The following is a 19,267-nucleotide window of genomic DNA, read 5'->3' on the forward strand; positions in this document are numbered from 1 at the left end:
CTGTGTATTTCGACCATGAAATATCCCTTGAGAGTAAAGCTGTGATTATTTTGGCGACCAGTCTAGAGTTCTAGGTGACTTGCCAATGTAAGCCTTGCAATATTCAATGCCCAAAAGTTACCTAAAGCAGAGTTTGACCATACGCCGAGCGGGTGTAAATCTTGACGCAGCTTCCACAGTAACATCCAAGGTATTTTTCGTGTGTGTTATATTAGTTTGTTTCGACTTTGCACATTGTTGTCGCACTCACGGTTGCTGTAGCGTCGAGGGTGACTCCCTGGCCTGGTATTTAAGAAGTGCGGATCCTTTTCTTTTGAAATGTTTTTTTTTTCTGCACCTCGTCGAAGTCTCTTGTTGCTTACCTGGTTACTTGATATTTAGCTGCCTGACCTCGTCTATCGTCTATCGTCTATCGCCTATCGTCTATCATCTATCAACTATCGTCTATCGACCCTCTACCAACACTAATCCCGTGGAAGCCAAACTCTCATACAACATGGCTGATTCGACTCCTCCTAGCGTGGAGCAACTTGGAATAAGACCACACCTATACAATTTAGACGATATCAGCATGACTAGAAGCCTCATCTCACGCCCTCCTCAAAACAATCTTGGCGTGGTGAGTTGCACCTTTCAGGCTTTCCCCTTACGCCACTTCGGGTTTCAATTCCGCAGTCTTTCCGATTATGGCACTATCTTTCATAAGAGCTCCAGGAAGCTGGTAATTGTGATCAATCACCGAAACCCCGAACTGCTGCTGCCTGTCCTTAGACACGCGTGGGTAAACGAATACCTAGAATTGGGGGCTCGATGCATCATGCGCTTCGGCCCATTGATCCGATATCAAAACGTTGAGGTGACGTTTGAGCGGGAAGAATCAGAAACGAGCCACGGCACAAACCCAGAACGACAATCACAACTGCAAGAAGAGGCACAAGCGCAATCGACAGCGTTTTCGAACTCGATCAACTCATCGGCGAACCCAACCCCCCAAAGAGCAGGACCACTCAATCCGATATCTGAAGACCAGGGATCATCTTCGCCGAATGCCCATCCGATGGCTGATTTCGACTACATGAGTGAATTGAAGGACCAGTTCGCACGACATAAGGAAAGATTCCCCGAAGCTTACCGAATAGCTGCGAGGGATTATTCGGGCCCTAGAGCCTACCTTATATCTCTACCGGGTGGCTTTACCGCCTATCAAAGTTACCCTGAAGAGCAGAACTCTCGAGTTCCTTTGCCATACCACGACTCTTCAAAGTTGGACGAGCTACTATGAATTCCGAGGCAGCAGAGGCCGTTGTAAAAGTCGGTGAACCCAAGACTATCGAATTCATCAGAAACGGGAAAGCCCTGCAAGATTGTTGAGGTTGGTGAGACGACGAAAATGGACTTATTACGCAACAACGGAAGAGAGAGGGTTGGATGACTCTAAGTACTGAGCCGAGGGGGATTGGAAAAGGGTACCTTAGGTAGGTACTTCATAAATCATACCAGCTTCAGGTATGGACTGTACACTAGGTAGTTCATCAGGTTGTATGAGAAGGTTTAGGAAGTGGGGTTAATCAGATTTATTACATTCATTCAAGGTTGATTAAGACGCGACTTGTCGCGTGCGTGTATGACGTGGCACATGACACAGTGGTCGAAGCGTTTAAAGCTACGGAATGTATCGGCAGTGCCCCTCCCCCGCCCCCACCATAGCAATTAGGTACCTTAGGTTAGGAGGTACCTATCTGATTCACGGGTTGAACCGGCTCAAACTATCTCTTAATCAAAGTACCTTATAGGTACCTAGGTACCTAAACTGCGACGGCATATACTGTATATTAGGTAGTGCATACGCTGCGTGTACCTCTAATTTACAGGTAGGTTAAGTACTACCTTTTAATGCAGATTCAGATCCGAAACCCTGAGTCGACTTCATCCTGACCAATACAAACCCAGAATTCCAACCTACCTCTTATCATCATACATCCCGCCATATTATCATCGTCATCTAACCTCTTCCAATGCATCTTGATCAACCAATCCATCACGGCTCTCTGGAGCATCTCTTGCCCCCAAGCTGGAAGTCTCAAATTGCCGCATGGTTGGCCGAAGACACGCCATCTTATGACTACGCCGGTTTCGTCGTTGGCGAGCATCCCCGAACCGCTACTCTCTGGGCTAAAAGTCCCGGTATTGTTGCTGGCATCCCCTTCTTCACCGAGATCTTCAAGCAGTGCGGCTGCGAGGTCGAATGGCATGCCAAGGAAGGAGGCTACATTGACCGTCCCAAGGACGGCTCAGGTAAAACCAAAGTCGCCACCGTCACCGGCCCTGCGCGTGGCCTGCTACTGGGCGAACGAGTTGGGCTCAACCTTCTAGCGCGCTGTTCGGGAATCGCTACCGTCAGCCGCGATATGTTGCTTAGCTTACGCAGCGCTGGGTATGAAGGTATTCTGGCCGGTACGCGCAAGACGACGCCGGGATTCCGGCTTGTCGAGAAGTACGGCATGTTGGTCGGCGGGGCGGATACGCACCGAATGGACTTGAGCTCTATGATTATGTTAAAGGACAACCACGTCTGGAGCCGTGGCAGTATCACTGATGCCGTCCAGGCTGCCAAGATGGTCGGCGGATTCTCCCTCAAGGTGGAAGTCGAAGTTCAGAACGAGGAAGAGGCCAATGAGGCTATCGCCGCTGGCGCCGATGTCATCATGTTGGATAACTTCACAGGCGATGGTGTCAAAGCCGCAGCTAGGAACCTGAGGGAGAAATGGAAGGGAGAGCGTGAGTTCCTAATAGAGGTTTCTGGAGGCTTGCGGGAGGACAACGTGTTTAACTATGCTCATCAAGGTTAGCTCTCTCGTTCACCTCCCCCTCCCTCTCTCCCTTATTGCTGACAACGGTATATTAGGTGTCGATATCATTTCCACGAGCGCCATCCACCAAGGCACGCCACACGTGGATTTTTCGCTAAAGATTAACCAGGATGAAATTACCCCCAGCTCATAGTCTTAGTTGGAGACTCCCACATTTACCTCAGGTGCAGAGGGCAGGCATTAATCGCCGCGGATATAGGGCTATGATCACCAGCGCACGAGCTCGAGATTGTTACACGGAGAGTCGGTGTTGGAAGCCGGGAATTTATGCACGTAGTTGTATATGGTTAAAACCTCGGCCACGTATCCAATGAAGCAAGCATCGTACATCTGAAAACTTTTCGCACTTCACCTTCCCGGCGTGCTTATCGTTTGCAATACGCCTTTTACTCCAAGACTCTGATAGGCAACAGTTATTTGCTTTCTGTCATAAAAATACCTATTATAAATTAGGTACCTAGGTAGGTAGGTAAGTAAAGCTTGCGTTTCAACGAAAATGACCATCCTTTCTTCCGTTGGATATGGGCAAGCATGGACCGCTGACCTTTGCATATGAAGTGTGATAAGACGTTCGACCCTCACATACGACCATAAAATCTAGAAAATTCGGGATCCCGTCCGCTCTCCCCTAGACAAACTGGATATTGCCGGACTAGTAGTTGGGTCGGTGACGACCAGCGAATCCCTGGTGTTGTATGTTTTTTTTTTTTACCTTTGGTTTATGTTAGTTTGTTGTTTCGCTCCCCTCTAGTTTCGGCTATGTTTCCCATCGTGTTACCATTAGAAAAGGGGTCAAAATTAGAGATACACCCGAAAGATGAATAATACCCCAGACTGGCGTTAAGCAACACTCCCTCAACATATCCGGCGGAACTAGCTCCGTGTAAATATGTTGGTTCTTATGCGCTTATTTAGAGAGGTTAAGTAACGCGGCGCATTGATAAGGCTTTTCTGCACCCCTTGCAGTCAACCTTTTACTGCCGACCTAACCTTAGGTACATACCTAACCTACATCTAGAATTTTCCTTGATGGCGATAGTAACGTTGGATACACATGCCCTAAGAGATCCATATTTTCTAGTTTTATCCTCCGAAAAGACCTCGAGTTATTATGTCAAAGATTGTAATAGGAGGTACCCAAGCCAAATAACACACATAGGCGGCTTTCACGGGAAGAAAAGATCGATATCCGCCACCTTTAGCGACTCGTATGTACCGAAAGAGGCTTCCAACCTTTCACCAACTATGGTACGCATATGACGTGGCTGCATGCTAGCTTAGGTGCTTTCACATTCTTCACTTCCTGAAGAGAAACCCTCAGCTGTGGTGTTAACTACAAGGCGTTTCTCCTTGTCCGTTATAGGCATATGAGATGTTCATTGCGAAACTTACGGGAATTTGTATGACGTGCGTTGATGATCTAGTAAATATTATGAAGTATTAGCCAAGTAAGCCGATTGGCGGTGCATCCAGCCTCTCGCAAGCCGGGTTCTCTAAGGAGTAATAGGGCGTCTGCTTGTCTCCCACGTTGTGTCGCCCATTCATTCGTCCGCTGAGTGGACACGGTACACACCTCTGATGCCATGGCCGAGAAGCCCGAAGAACATTCAAACACTTCAGAAGGTCGTCTATCTATTCGACAATTGCCGCGCTGCAATGCCGTAGCACGTCTTGGTAAGTTTCTAACATTCTTCTAGATGTGCACACATCTTGCCACGTGCCTTTGTGCGAACCCTCCCCGTGATCACTAGTCGCCGATACGGACCAGTCTGACACACTACGTATACCTACCTAGGTAGGGAGAGCGACCGAAAGCTGTGGAAATAAATGGCAAAGGAGAACTGCTGGGTTTGCTTGTTGGTCGCCTGTACCTTCTCTATATACGAAGCAAGGCATCGTGGCGTGTATGATAAACGAAACTGGTAGGTTGTCACCGGATAATTCACGGGGAACTGGCGAGATGCAGGACAAACCAGGCTAATCGGTGGGCTGGCATGCGGGTTCGTTTCTTTTTTATTTGCTCGTACGAACGAGTCGGGGTTTGAAATCCCTTGAATCCACAATGCTGTTGACTATTGTGTGCAGATCTGCGCAGGTATGTATGTATGCTACCCAGGTAGGCATTTATGTGTGAGGTACATATGTATGTGTAGTATGTATGTACATGATGCGAATCCTACGGTGAGATGTGAGCCGAGTATTGAATAGGCAGGTGTTCTTATTGCGTATACAGCGTGGCTAATACACCCCCCCTCCCCCTAAACGTGGATAGTATCGAGGTGGCTTGAGCCGTCCTTGCTCCGCTGTGACCTTGATATGTCCCGGCTTATTCTGATCTAGCACTTTTTGCACATCTTTCGTCTGGTGACAAACTTACTAAGCGGGGACGACAAATATGACAGGTGAAATACGATAGTTTCCTGCTCGATTACTGACATGGAGCAACGGTGTTCTAGTTACCAAACTCCTAAGATAATAAGCCTAGCCTTTCTAGTAGTAGCAAGTAAGAATAATTACAGAGTGACTTGAGAGTTAAGGGGAATAAAAGCAAGAAAATAAATGCCCCTTCTATTGCGTTACTTCCTTTGCATTTTGAAGAATACTTCTAATTATGATTGTCATCGTAAGCCGTAGCGTGAGAAGTAGCTATGACTTCTCGTAAAACAGTATCAAGATACACGCTCTTCACGAGGCTTCCTCGCAGTAGTAAATACACTAGCATATGGTCAGTGCTAGTTGGTCAAAAAATTACGGTAGGAATGACTTACGCTCTTATGTAGGGTCGAATATTTTCAGAGAATATTTCTTTCCAAAACGCTGGCATTAGAGCATCATATTGAGCTTTTGTCCAACCTCCCTTCTCAAATAGCAGGCCACAGTGATTGTCCAATGTGCCTATAGGTAAGGATGTTAGTAGTAATAATAAGAAAATTAAAAAATAAAAGGAGTAAAGAAAACGTACAATAGTCTTCATTCGTTATGCTGTTCACCAATCTCTGGCGTAGCTTCATTTTCTCGTCTTGGGCCCAGTTACCGAGTGGAAGTATCTCACTCCTCTGGACTACCTTCTCAAAATCGATCTCGACCAGCCAGTCGGGAACGTGTGGTGACGGGTTAAAATCCATGTCGACCTTTTTATACAGGTCCCGACATATCTGTAGAAACTCCGGGCACATTTCCGCCTCTGCGAACTTGCCGTCAAAATCGAAGATATTAAGGGCAATCTCCGTCATCTCGAAGAGCCCGCCTGGCTTGAGCTTATTGTATACCTGGCGAAATAGCGCTGGCCAGTCTCGCACACCGCCGGCCAGGCTACGCGCATGGATGAAGTCGAACGTGTTGTCCGGGTATTTCCACGTATTTTCTACGTCGTCGATCTCGAACTTGACATTCGGCGGTATCCTTGCCCTTCTCTGTATCGGGTATACGTCTACTCCCGTGATTTGGGCTTGGGGGTAACGGGCTGCCATTTCTATGGCCCATACGCCGGTACCGGTACCTAGATCTAGTATTTGGCTTGTTTGCAGAGGTAACCGAGTGGAAGTCAAGGCACCGTCTAAGCAATGTCTGTATAGCTTGTGTTGGATTTCCATCCTCTCGCGCTCGTTCTTGTCGAAAGGTAGAAATATCTTGCCTGAGATATGGTAGCGACGACCAAAAGCTTCGATATATGGCATGTCTTTCAGCCTGGGATCTATAGAATCCGCATCTGAGCTAGAGTCGCTGTTGTCCTCTGCAGAGCGTCCGCCCTGAAGGTTGTTTTTGAGGTTACTAAAATTGGCTTGAAAACTTTTGGAACTTCTCTCAAAAGGCTTACTTCGTGTTGGCTGGTCTCCGCCGCCTCCTCCTTTCTCGACGAGCGACTCATATTCAGGACTTGTATCAACTTAATTCTCGGCTAACACTCGTTTCCTCACTTGTCGCGGTTGAATTGTACCTACCTTCTATGATTTTCGAAAGCGACCATACCGCCTTGATATCTCATCACGCGCGTCGCCTTCTTTTCCTCGGGATATCGTCTTAGGCGGTACAAATGCCGGAGGATCCACCGCTTCTACCACAGTTCTGCGTTGGGGTTCCAGCACAGCTGGTCTACCGTTTAGAGGCACTGCTCGTCAGCATCTGTATTGAATTATACGTTAAAATGAACGTCCAGTGAGCGGCGGCATAATTACATCTATCGGCACGTCGAGCCAACACATCCGTCGCCGGTCCTCGGCTAGTCCTGCCTTTGCACCCCGAATGTGTCTTGCGAGCCGATCCACGTCGGTTAAGGCTTAAAACTCAGGTGGTCAGATCTCTGTAACCCGCATCTCATTCGATTAGGGTTATATCAAAAGCCGCAAGTCGTTGCACCGGGTAACGGAGACAACGTAAATAGAACCTGAGCCTGAACCTGAACAGGCTTTTTTTCCTACCAAGGGGGAATCCCGGAACGTACATGAAGGCAGCTGATGGATCCTACCTGTGACAGGATAATCTTGAGAGGTGCAACGAATGCTGCAGTCCAAGTTGCATTTGCAGTGCGTGCTTTGCAGAAAGAGCCCACTCTGGGGAAGAACGGTATGTGGATAGGCTAGAACGGTCCGATTCCTACTGGCTCAAGAGCGGGCCATGCCGGGTCGAAGCGCATCCTGCGATACTGACAGTTCGGCCCCCTAGGTGCCCGCGTGGACTATGATGTCGTTGGGAAGATTATTTCCTTACGCTACTACTAACTACTAGGTGGCACGAGGAATTATATGGCGTCGGACGTCTAATAACCCGTCTAGTTAGACGTGATCGTAGGGGAGGATTGTAACTGCATTGTAACGACAGTGTGACTTGTTGTCTTCTAGACTACTTTTTTTTTTTCTCGAAGCGCGCATGCAGTGGTTCTGTGCCCTTGTCCCTGCAGGGACGTCCACCAGTAAGCGTTGTAGGCTTGGTGGCTTACCATGGCCAAACTACCCCCTAATACGACGTTATGATGTCCATCGGTGGATAACGGTGACTAGCATTTCTTTTGATATGGACTGGCCTAATGTATGTACTAGCCCTAGCATTAAAAATGGCCTAATCTTTTAAAGCACGTAGCTTAGTTTAGTTAGGTAGATACGTAAGTCGCTGTACGTAGATGACCCCTGATAGGGTTTTGTTCCAGAAGGAAATGGTAATGATTCCATATTTACATATTTAGGTTAGTTCAAGATAAACCCATTTGGATACCATATCTAGGGTCGTCTTTAAACCCCAATGAAGTCTTATTAGACCTTGAAATAAGAATTCGTGTTATGAGGCAGTACGTATAAACCATGATATTGTTGTATAGAACGCCCATGTGCTCCAGGTGACCACATGGCCACGTGGATGATACTGACGTCTGAGCGTTTCTGTATATTGCCGAGTGTGAATGTTGACGCTTGTAGATGTAGGGCTGATTTTAGCCGTAATGGAGGGTGGGATGCTGAACTGATGAGATGTAGGTTAGGTAGCTACCTACCTCCTAAGGTAATGTACAACAAAGCGGATTTATCTAGTGCGAATATATGTGTGCGGTTTTGAAGGGCATTCGCTTTACTAGACGAGGTCTGGTTCACAAGCGGCCGTTAAGCAGCCACCTGTTAGTCTGTCTAACATACTTTCCTGCATGTAATGGTGTTATTAGGTTAGGCATGCAGCCAACCTTTACGTAGACTCTCGCTCTTCACCCTTGAAAGCCCTAAGGATCTACGACTAGCTGCGGGAAGGGAAGAGCTGTGTAACCGTAACGCGCACCCGTAAGCATCATGTCCGCGACCCTAGCACGTCAAGATCGTGGCCTTGATGCGGCACATCGATGCAGGCAAGACCGAAAAGAGAAATAGATATCTTACTTTCGAGACTCGCGACTGGACATCGGGGAAGAAGGATCAACGACGGCTCGAGCTAAGAGGATGGGCTAAAAAGAGCGCCGGCACCGTCAGCCATAAATCGTAATTAGATCCGTGAGTATACTCGAATAACCCCCACTTTCTTGCGTTGAGACGCAAGTATTTCCTTGGAATATTAGGATGCCAGCAGATCCTGGCATGATGTTGGGGTCATCAGAGCAAAAGGTGTTGGTGGTGGTGAGCAATATTCATCACTTCCCCATGTCTGTATCGTCCTCCTTCTGTCACAGCGGCGCGAGTGACGCCAAGTTATTGGTTGGCTTTAACGAACAAGTCTTTCCTCCTGCAGCACGAGAAAATCGAATCACGCCATGGAAACTGTGTCTATAGACTTCCATAGAGCCGACAAGTTGCGGTGCAAAGAGACTAAGGTGACATCTAATAAGCACAACATACCGCAAATCCGTCTATCTTTAAATAGGCACTCTCCCCTGGTCCACCTAGGGTTAGGTAGGTATCTAAGTTCCAATGCCAACCTGAGATCGGGCACTAGTAGATATGTCACACCATTTCATACCCGCCTAAGGACGCTTTCGTATTTTACTACATCAAGGTAAGTTATATTATGTGCAAGGTAATGGTAAGTAAAGCATTCTACCAAAGGTACCTATATACCCTAAGCCGTTATCGACCCTAGTCAGCGTTCACTAGTCTACATCGCCTCGACGTGGTGTGGGGTCAAGCAGTAATAATGACGGGTGTGATATTACATCGTAATAGCCGGGATAGAATTTTCTTCTCTAGTCCACAACTTTCATGAATTGATTGGCCATGAAGACGGAGCTCTTCTGCCCAACGTCCCGCTTCTTAGGCGGGACCTTGGTCCCTACCTTGGTCGGGACGGTGAATCTCGGCTTGCCAAAGGACGGAAGAGCTTGAATAGATGTTGTTGCTCTCTTAGTTGTCGTGCCGTTTGTCGACGGGTTGATAGCGCCGTACGCACACTTTCCACCCTTGAAAGCCGCCGTCGCGGCCGCTTTCCATTGCTCAGTAATGTCGGTGACCATGGGGGCTGTCCACCAGAGCCGGCAGTCTGATTCCTCGACGACGAATTGTGCGGGTATGCCGTCCTCGACATTACCACGGAGGATCTGGTCTTTCACGTTCAGACTAGCCGCCGTGCTGCGTTCGCTGACGTACGTCGTATACTTGTCTAGCGTCTCGAGAATAGCGGAATCATTCGTGTATCTTCGGGCCGTTACAGCCTGCGAATAAACGTCTGCGAAGCCGTAGCTCTGCGATCCCTTTACTCCACCAACGCCCTGAATCAGGCCTGTCTTGGTCGGCCGTCCGCCCATGGCTATGCTCTTCACGCCCGCATTGGCCTTGAGAAACTCGGCGAATAAGGTGCATGTTGATGCGCAATACCCATCGAGAAGAAGTACAACATTCTCGGGTCCACCGAAGGGGCGCGTAAAGTTCCGCCGGCTACCATAGCCTGTGATATCGGTACCGAATCCGTAGGTATCGTTCACCGTGCTTAGGGGGTCATTGAAGTTCCACTGCATCAGGTTCGTGTAAGTGTCACCGCCAAATTCCTGTAGTGCAAACTTGTCTTCGTAAGACGTAAAGTTTCCGTCGGTGATGTTGAGGTCATATCGCCAATTAAAGACGGACTCATATGCGTTGATGATGTCGGAAGGGGCAGTATTAGGGTCGAAGCCGGCAGAGATGTCAGAAAACACCTTAGCCAGAGCCTCAAACCCAGGGTGCTGCCGCCAACGTCCTAGGCCTTCCTGGACGATATCCGGGAATAGTTGACGGAAACCATCGTAGCCGAGGAAAATGTATCCACCGCCGTTTGCCTGTACGTCAACGACAAGCTTCTTCTTACCGGCTTTCACAGCAGCCGCATAGAAATCCTGAGCGACGCGCTGAAACTCAACCGCGTCTTCGGGCGCAAAAGAGAGCATGACTAGAACCGCCACATCTTCAAAGCCGGGCTGGTCAATGAAGTAACCGGAGATAGAAGAATCACCGGAAATGATGACAGGGTCGGGGTATCCTACGATGGGGACTGCGCTCGTAGCCGCGGGTGTCGCCGTCGTAGATGAAGCAGTGGCAGATGTCGTCGAAGTGGCCAGGGCTTGAATATCTGCACCTGAACAGAAAGTCTTGAAGAAGGATGGACCGTCAACAACACCTGCCCAGGTATTCTTCAGCCTGGCTACGTTTGGTAGGTCGAGTACCGTTCCATTTTCGAAGGTGAACGAGGTAATGTTGCCGGGATAGATGTATCTAGACAGTTGTCAGCTCGATTTCGAAAGTACAGCCGAGTCATTTTCTCAAAATCATACCTTACGCGACCGCCCGTCTGGAAATAGCCTCGGTTCTTATTCTCGGCGACGAAGGCTTTCTCGAAGAACATAGAATTGTATGCGGCGTCGGCATCCTGGTTACCAGAAGCCAGATTGATCCAATCCTCGACGTAGGTGGCGGCGTCAACTCCGTTGATGAGCTTCACTGCCGACGCCGGCTTTACGCCGGACACGACATCGTCGTACACCTTGATTACCGGTGCAGAACCATCTGGGCCCTCTTCGCTGATCGACACCAGAGCGAATGGCCGCTGCCACTCGACGGCGCTAGATAGGGCATCCGGGTAAACAACAAAGTGGCCGTCGTGCGCGGATCCGAAAAGCCTATTGTACAAGTCTGACTGCCACGAATATTCATTGGGGTACTTGTCCGCGGCTATACCAGCCTTGACGTCGGCTATCGTCGCCCAAAGATCTGTGGGAGGATAAGAATAATCGGCTGGCGGATTTTTCTTGAAGGCGGTGTCAGACTGCCACTCGACATACGGCTCTAGCTCGTTGATGAACTTGAGAGCGGCCTCCTTGTTAATTGGGACGGAATTGAGACATTCGTACGCGATTGACGCCTCCACGGTGGGTGTCGGAGTGGCGCTAATCTGTGCGGCCCATGAGGCGCTTACAATGGCGCACGGTTCGGTAGGACTCGCCGTGGCCGTTGGCGCTGCCGAAGTGGTTGTGTTCGTGTCTCTGTAACCTATCCTAGAACAGCTTGCCAGAGAAGCAGAGGCCAAGGCGCAGACAGCGGAGGACTTCATGGCTGTCGATTACGAACTGATGATTCTCTACTGCCTACTATCTCATCCGCTTGAGAGGCGTACGAAGATAAGACAGTAAACAAACGTAACAAAGACTCGGACGCGCAGACAGGTACCAACTTATACGTAATTTCCCCCGCGCCGCGCATGAGTCTCCATTCACTTATGGATTTCCGTTTTAGGTAGGTGACGCGCCTCTCACTCTGGCCAATGGGGCAAGATCGAGGCCGGGGGGGATGGTGGCACGGCATGAAGCGATCCGTAACTTAGGCCGCATTGTTTACTATTACTACCTCGTACCTGAGTACCTAATATAAGAGTTGCAATCTATTTGCCGCAAGTAAATACCACATCGTAGTGATAACCTCATACCAAGCTTATATAAAGCTGACTTTTCCTCTGAATAATAACATGCCATTCCTGACTTATTAGAGCTATCGGCGACATAAACGGACGAGGTATTGCTATGAAGCACGGCTATCATGGAAGGCATGTTACGATCTTACCGCTGTGCGAATCCTAGCTAGCACGCCTTTTAGGAATTCCCTAGCGTCATCGTTGAACAGCTCAATAGCCCAAGCCTAATACCTTTTTTACGATAAGCTGTGGAACAACCACACCGACGCTAGATGACTTCTCTAGATGTAAACAAGCAGGTGAAAATATAAACGTCGGAGACGAAATTTGGATGATATGCCAGCATGTAAACACGGCAACAGAGGCTAGCTTTTTACCTTAGGTACACATATAACTAAATCAAGTGCATACCATACAAAGTAGAAGTACCTACCAGGTAGTTAGTTACCTTTTGTTAGATTCTTTGGCGGTGAGAATTCCTGGCGTCGATCACTCAGACGGATGTGATGTACCTGGTGTACCTTACATGGCTCAATTTACGACCCCTGTGAACCCCGGCAAACACCTCAAACGCAACAAACAGCCGCAAAATTGGTACGGCTGTACCACGCCGACGAGATCGACTTCGTATTTTTGACAGTTACCTGCTCGCTGATATGTCTTGGGGTTCAACACGTAATTGCCTCAAGCCAAAGTCGATCGCACAAAGCTGATGGATGCTTCATACAATTTTTTATTTTTTTTTTCAAAAATATGTACCTAGTCCGTTGTAGGCAACTAGTAAAGATAATATTGCGGCCCCAACCACTTATTCAATTCAGTTCTGCTTGTCCTGTTGGTGTTAATGATGGGTGAAAAAATACCATCTGAGAGCAGAGCTTCAGCTGCGCTAACCCCGATGGACTTCCATGTCCCGGCGGTTCGCTCTTTGTTGATATTCCCCGCCGTCTGATATGAGATAGTCTTAGCTAGGAGGACAAGCTCCCTGTCGCCGTCGTCCGAATTCTGAAAAAAAAAAAAAAAAAAAAAAAAAGCCTCGGCAATTTGACCACCCAAGGCCCAAGAAGCATATATCTCAACTACCGACTTAGGCGAAAGGGTGAAGGGCGGCGCGGCGCGGTGATATTTGAAAAGGTTCCCTTTAACAGTCATCAAATAAGATAAGAAATCCTTCAACTGTGAAATATTTGATTGCAATTGTATTATATGTGCTTGGAATTAGGAAAGGCATCTCCTAGGTAAATCGTTGTTTATTAGGTGAGTTCCGGTTAGGCATCACTGGTCTGCGCAAGGTACTTATCTACCTCCCCAAACAATGGAGGTAACAGGTATGCAAAGCTAACAGTTCCAATCTAACAGCTTGTTTGATCGTGTTTATTCATAGCAGTCTTACTCCTTCGACATCAAACCTTATTGACCCAGCATCTTGGAAAGTGAAGACATAGCCTTTTGGCTGCATTCGAGCATGTCGGAGTACTTGTTAGGTCCTTTCCCGTCAAATACTTCAATCGACAACCAGCCTCTGAACCCAGTCTGAAGCACAGCCCCTAGAAAGTCTTCAACGGGAAGATAGCCCCCGTCGTAAGGGAGAGGCCGGTAATCATGACTCCACTGACCCCTTGGTCGTAACCCTTCTTTGTTTTGCTCGGCTTCAATAGGGGGGTCCATCTTATACGCATCCGAGATCTGTAGGAGGTAGATTTTCCCAGGCGGGATTGTTTTGCTGAGTTCGGCCAGGCTCTGCTTCCACCTCGCTTCGAGATCCTCCCGCGAGATACCCTCGATTAATCCAGACTTCGTGGTCGGATCCGCCCACTCGCCGCCGCCGCTTTGGAAGGTATCCAGACAGAGACCGAGATTTGACCGATCGGCCTTCTCAACGATGCGCCACACGTCTTTCCAATTCGGAGCGTGCGTAGCCCAACACCAGTTTTCATACGCGATGCGGAACCCTTTGGCGGCGCACATATCTGCTAGTTCGGCCAAGTCGCCAGCTAAGTCGTCGATCGAGGATGATATCCCGGTTGCGTCAGATGACCCTACTTGCAACATGTCCGTGCCAACAGCTTCCATGATACGTATCCACCCTTCGGCACGCTCAAACGCGTCCTTCCTCTCGCTGCTGCCTTTCGGCCACCCTTCGAAGTTGGCAAAAGGTTGCAGCATCAAAACCTTCAGCCTGTGCTCTTCCGCTTGTGTTTTGATCGCCTTTCCAACCTCCACAAGTGCGTCATAGTCTTTGGGGTCTGGTTCTCGACTATGGAGCATCTTACCATATGCCAAAATATCTGGCATAGATAGTTCGATGGCGTCAAAACCAGCGTCTGCTATGGCCTTAAGCTTCAAGGGAAGCGTATGAGACTCCTTATGTCCGATGCTGCAGGTAGCATAACATGTTGGGATTTTCGAGCCCTGGTAGTCTATTGGCATCTTGCGAGAAAATTAGTTTCGGGCGGCAACAAATTTACGTTTAGGTATTTCGTCCCAAGGTGACTTGCTAAAAGGTGAAGAGAGGTAACCAGAAAAGAAATGGTAGTAAACTTATACCGTTAGGTAGATTTGTTGTAGTTATATCTTGTTATTGGATCTCGGATCCGATGACGTCAACGAACGCAGAGCAATCACTCCCACATAAGACCTACGTAGCCTGTATGTAAATATCACCGACCTCACTTTTTTTATCTTGGACAAAGCAATAGAGACTTCAAAATAACACCATAAGTGATATATCTACCAGGTTGCTTACCTAACGTTTGTTTAAAAATTATGGACGAGATCTATATGACCATTGCCGTCCAATAAGGGGAATAGGTTTAGGGCACCAAAAACATGATCAATACGATCCTGCTGGTCTCTACCTAGAAAGGCACCTGCTGTGGAATCAAACGAATAACCTAACGATAGAAGGGCCGGATCTATGTCGTGAAATGGCGAAGGGAATAGATCGTGCGTTGGTAGACTCTGAGGCATATCGGTCGTCCCCGGGTCCGATGGGAGCATCCTTGGCTGGGTATCATGGGTGGGTGGAGGGGCCTCATGGGGTTGCCGTTCTTTTGGCACTAGTCCGAATAGCTTGGACGAGCTCTCCGTGATTCGAAGACGTTCGTCGACGTCCTGCTTTTGAAGGTGTTTTAGAGCGCTAGACAATAAGGACTTGGCAATAAGCGAGTATTGCAAAGCATGCGCGTCGCCCCTCGCAAAGTATTCCAGTCCGGTGATAGACATCCAAGCGTATTTTTCGAGTATTCGCCCAAAGCCCCCGAGGAGACCAACACCAAGCACTAAAGACGAGGCGAATAGCCACGACCTTCCAGCAGATTAGCACACGCAAGAGAATTCGGAAATTGGTTATCTTACACTATCAACGGCATGCGCTCGTCTAGGATCTGCTTATTTACCAAACCCGCTACTGATTCGGCCATCAAACTTGCAGCATCAATGCATGCATTTGCTAGCTTTACCCTCCCCGAGCTGTCACCACCGCCATTGGCCGCAGTGGGAATATCTGGATCTGGTAGACGCTTATACAACTCGTACATCAGGAAGGGTCTGGTCACTAGCATAACGGCATAATAATAAGAAGACATGACTTGACACGCACCGATGGTCTCTGCTCCATCCTCCCGCGACGGTTCGGCAACGGTTTGTTTTAAGCGAGAAAGCCATCTACCTGACCAATCTCGAAGTTGGCGGGATATTCCCTCCGTGAGCTGTAAAGAAATCTTTCTTCTAGAGTATACTCGGAGAACGATTTCTTCGGTGATGGAGAGAATCTGAACCGAAGCATCCAAAAGTTCGTACTGCTCTTGACCGTTAACATTAAATGTACGACACGGTACGGTGCAGTCTATATCCGACATAGATGGTGGTCTACCCATAGATATGCTGAGAAATAAGTCTAGAACTCTCAAGCTCTTCCAAAGGCGATCCCTACTGTCGTTAGAAAAACGGTAGCAATGAATTGTTGCAGGGGTTCATACCTCTGAGAATGCATATTAGATCCGAACCGAGTATTCACTTCCGTTCTATGAAGGCCAATCGAGTAGGCCGCCCGGGCGGCGATGCCTTTAAACATGAGCGACTAGAATTAACCCTTTCCATATTCAACGCACCAAAGAAAAGATAAGCTCCGTTAATCTGGCATGCTCGAAGCATATATATGGTGATGAGGGCGAAAGCCTGGACCGTCTCAATCCCCAAATCGCCACCGAGGGATGATAGGGCCAAGGTCTTCGCATGTTGAAAAAGCTCGGCGGCGGATTCTTCGTCGACGGACTGCGAACCGATAGCCAGGACTAAGTAATTGACTGCGGATATGGCATTGGCGGATCCTCCTATGTCGTTAATCCATGCCGATATATTGTTCGTCAGATGCTCATTCTCAAAGAGACTAACTAGTCCCGAGGTCTGCGACAGAGGTTAGACAGTGATATGCATCGCACACGTACCAGGTATTTAATATGTAGGTAGGGTACATGACCAAGGAGGTTACATACCGCTGATGTAAATAAGTGAACTAGCCGTGGTACTCTATTAGAGTCGACACGGGGTTCCTTGCCGATAGCCGAGAGTGGCGGATGAGAGGAAGAGTTTTCCAGCATAGAAACCCGATCTGCTTGTCCTGTCTGCGCAGTAAAGGCGTTCGGATCGACTCGAGATGTCACTATCTGGCGTACAGTCTGGAAAAGAGAGAGCGGAGCGCAATCCCCGACGAAGGCTGCCCTTGATTAGCTATTTGAATCATTTGCGAGTCTCCCTCTAAGGGGTTATTCGGAAAAGCTTATGCACGTACTTAGCTTTCCGTGAGCATCACACAATAATCGGGCTTCGCGGGGTACGTCTGCTTCTTCTTCGGCGGAGGCATCGCTACGGAGGGCGACGTCATCCGAGGTGCGGCCTTGAGCGTGCGTGTAACCGCAAGAGGGCTCGGTTGAAGAAACGGGAATATCGGTAGATGCATCCGGCCTCACGGACGGAACGGGTGATTGGACTACCGCAGGAGACGCCGGAGAAGGCAAATCCCGTGTCCTGGGATTTCTAGATTGGCGACGAGTCGGGGGAGAAAACCGACAAGTCAAATCCCCTCGCCGACGCTTACAATAACTACATGGTAAGTTTCCGTCGCATTTGACTGCTCAAAAAAGTTAATCAGAGTTGCATTTTACGGGAAACATAGCATCCCATCCCTTTAATTGAATAGGCGACAGGCGAATACCGGCTTTACCTTTGCGTTGTTTACACGTATCGCAAGCGTTAGCAATCCGCGTACGAACCATTGGAGAAGACATTGACCACGAGATGAGGTATTTACAATAATTGACGATCACGATAATATTTGGCCCTCATAAAGTTTATTACACCTTGGGCAGGTAATGCTAAAGGTTGGGTACTTCCTTATGCCAATTACATAACATTACGGATCCGTAGTACCTAAAGATGTACCTAAGAACTTGAACTTTCCAGCTTTGGAAATAGGAGGTACCGGAACGCGGATGCCGGAACTTCGGAAGCTGGAAGAGTTAGGTACCTCCCAGCCTCCTAACCTAAGGTAAGTACTCCTCAACAGGACCACATAATTGACCAACCTAGGTAATCTAACATTTGACAATTGCATGTAAACACAAACAACGCCTTACTTACGGTACACATCTATATATCTAATTCTATCTATAGGTTAGGCATCTATGGCCTTCCTATCGTATCCCCCGCTAGGTATGTCTCATCACGCGTCTGTTTTAAAAATGGTATCAACGCTGTTCCCCCAGTCCCAGTCAACTGCGCTTTTGTGCCCTCTTTAGACCTTGATGATGCGGTGGCTAGATTCACCACCGAACCTTGGAACTGTTTCCTCGACGGTACGATGATATATCGTGTTACGATTTGCATATGCCTATTGCGAAAGTCACCGAGCGCTTTGGTGGCAGCTCGAAATGATCGCTGCATCTGTCTTTGTTTCTCCGAATCACACTGCTCGCGAGCGAGCTCTTTTATACTACCCATTCGTGAGACGTGCTCTAAAAATGCTCTGTGCGGCGCCGGCATATAGGAGCGGACCTCTTCGTGGAAACTTGTTACGGCTTCACCCGTGCTACCCCCAGGCGACGTGTGTTCCACTCCGAGGACAATGTCAAGAAATTGAATAAGCGAGCTTTGCCCGTTGCTCCCACCTCTCAGCTGTTTCCAACAGAGTAATCCCTGTTCGTTTTCGTATAAGACGCCATTGGGAAGTCCCGAAGCCGCCATATTCTTACTTCCCGCTAGATACGGACGAATCTGGTGGTAAAAAACCATCGGGTCGCATCTCTCATCCATTCGATCGAGAAGTCTGCCGAGATTCCCGATGCAGATTATTAGTTGATCTAGCGCTCTGGTTATCGCCGAATAATCCCGGATTTGAGTCGCTTCGAGTGCTTGGAGCATAACCGGAATTATGTAGGCGCCTTCCGCTTCCATCGCTACCGATACCGAATAGAACCATGCCTCGTCTTCCGTGCCACTAAATGTGTGCATCGCCCCCAGTTTGTCGAGATCTCGAAAGTCGGGTCCATCGCAGGTAAAGTTCCATAAATTAAGAGCCGCGTACGTCGCAACCGGTGGAAGATGGAGATGCTCCGAAACTTGAAGAAACGGTACAGATATCGCTGGGGGGAGCACCTAAACGCTTGTTAGCCATATATGCAATAGATATACCAAGATCTGTCACACCTCTGATGCCTTTTCACCACCCCAGATGTACGCATGAGCTAAGAATGATAGCACTACGTAAGCCCGCCGCCATTCTTCCTCTTTGGCGAGTCTACCCGTCGAAAGAACCCCTATGGAATCTACAGATTTCCGGATCGACTTGTCTCTTAGCATTGACGGAAGATTATCCAATATAGATTCCCAGGGGGTATAGTAAGGTTCTGGTAGACGGTTCAAGGGTTCTTTCTCCGGAAGGAAGCCATTTCTTGAGATCGAATAGTTACGAAGCAGTTCATGATGACGTGGAGTCATGCCGCCGCAATCTGGCAGAGGTTGAGTACGACCCGGCATTATGAAGCACAGTTGAGGTT

At 48.4% G+C, this 19,267-nt stretch overlaps 6 protein-coding genes across 6 annotated transcripts; 2 read left to right on the forward strand and 4 right to left on the reverse strand.

Annotated features, from left to right (window-relative positions):
• Positions 1-496: 496 nt before the first annotated feature.
• F4812DRAFT_463553 (uncharacterized protein) lies at positions 497-1,282 on the forward strand (the record flags this gene model as incomplete). Its single annotated transcript, XM_047938225.1, has 1 exon — positions 497-1,282. One exon carries the CDS (start codon positions 497-499, stop codon positions 1,280-1,282), a length of 786 nt encoding a protein of 261 aa, XP_047786039.1.
• A 451-nt stretch (positions 1,283-1,733) lies between these two features.
• Positions 1,734-3,579, forward strand: F4812DRAFT_446156 (putative nicotinate-nucleotide pyrophosphorylase). The gene is made up of 2 exons (XM_047935618.1): positions 1,734-2,844; positions 2,906-3,579. The coding sequence occupies exons 1-2, from the start codon at positions 2,016-2,018 to the stop codon at positions 3,001-3,003; spliced, it is 927 nt and encodes a 308-aa protein (XP_047786040.1). The 5' UTR covers positions 1,734-2,015; the 3' UTR covers positions 3,004-3,579.
• A 1,410-nt stretch (positions 3,580-4,989) lies between these two features.
• F4812DRAFT_446159 (S-adenosyl-L-methionine-dependent methyltransferase) lies at positions 4,990-6,962 on the reverse strand. Its single transcript, XM_047935619.1, has 5 exons — positions 6,812-6,962; positions 6,688-6,746; positions 5,833-6,619; positions 5,639-5,765; positions 4,990-5,585 (listed from the first exon to the last, which is right to left on the reverse strand). The coding sequence occupies exons 2-5, from the start codon at positions 6,736-6,738 to the stop codon at positions 5,540-5,542; spliced, it is 1,011 nt and encodes a 336-aa protein (XP_047786041.1). The 5' UTR covers positions 6,739-6,746; positions 6,812-6,962; the 3' UTR covers positions 4,990-5,539.
• A 2,421-nt stretch (positions 6,963-9,383) lies between these two features.
• Positions 9,384-12,185, reverse strand: F4812DRAFT_239292 (uncharacterized protein). The gene is made up of 3 exons (XM_047930615.1): positions 11,080-12,185; positions 9,493-11,020; positions 9,384-9,398 (listed from the first exon to the last, which is right to left on the reverse strand). The coding sequence occupies exons 1-2, from the start codon at positions 11,853-11,855 to the stop codon at positions 9,523-9,525; spliced, it is 2,274 nt and encodes a 757-aa protein (XP_047786042.1). The 5' UTR covers positions 11,856-12,185; the 3' UTR covers positions 9,384-9,398; positions 9,493-9,522.
• Positions 12,186-13,220: 1,035 nt separating this feature from the next.
• On the reverse strand, positions 13,221-14,979 carry F4812DRAFT_446174 (xylose isomerase-like protein). Its single transcript, XM_047935620.1, has 3 exons — positions 14,766-14,979; positions 13,572-14,638; positions 13,221-13,504 (listed from the first exon to the last, which is right to left on the reverse strand). Exon 2 carries the CDS (start codon positions 14,505-14,507, stop codon positions 13,623-13,625), a length of 885 nt encoding a protein of 294 aa, XP_047786043.1. The 5' UTR covers positions 14,508-14,638; positions 14,766-14,979; the 3' UTR covers positions 13,221-13,504; positions 13,572-13,622.
• F4812DRAFT_463558 (IDO-domain-containing protein) lies at positions 14,970-19,247 on the reverse strand (the record flags this gene model as incomplete). Its single annotated transcript, XM_047938226.1, has 8 exons — positions 14,970-15,519; positions 15,570-16,142; positions 16,193-16,277; positions 16,325-16,619; positions 16,709-16,929; positions 17,005-17,249; positions 17,965-18,866; positions 18,918-19,247. The coding sequence occupies 8 exons, from the start codon at positions 19,245-19,247 to the stop codon at positions 14,970-14,972; spliced, it is 3,201 nt and encodes a 1,066-aa protein (XP_047786044.1).
• Between the last annotated feature and the right edge of the window lie 20 nt (positions 19,248-19,267).

Source organism: Daldinia caldariorum (assembly GCF_022478825.1).
Source record: "Daldinia caldariorum strain CBS 122874 unplaced genomic scaffold F4812scaffold_25, whole genome shotgun sequence".
NCBI lineage: Eukaryota > Fungi > Ascomycota > Sordariomycetes > Xylariales > Hypoxylaceae > Daldinia > Daldinia caldariorum.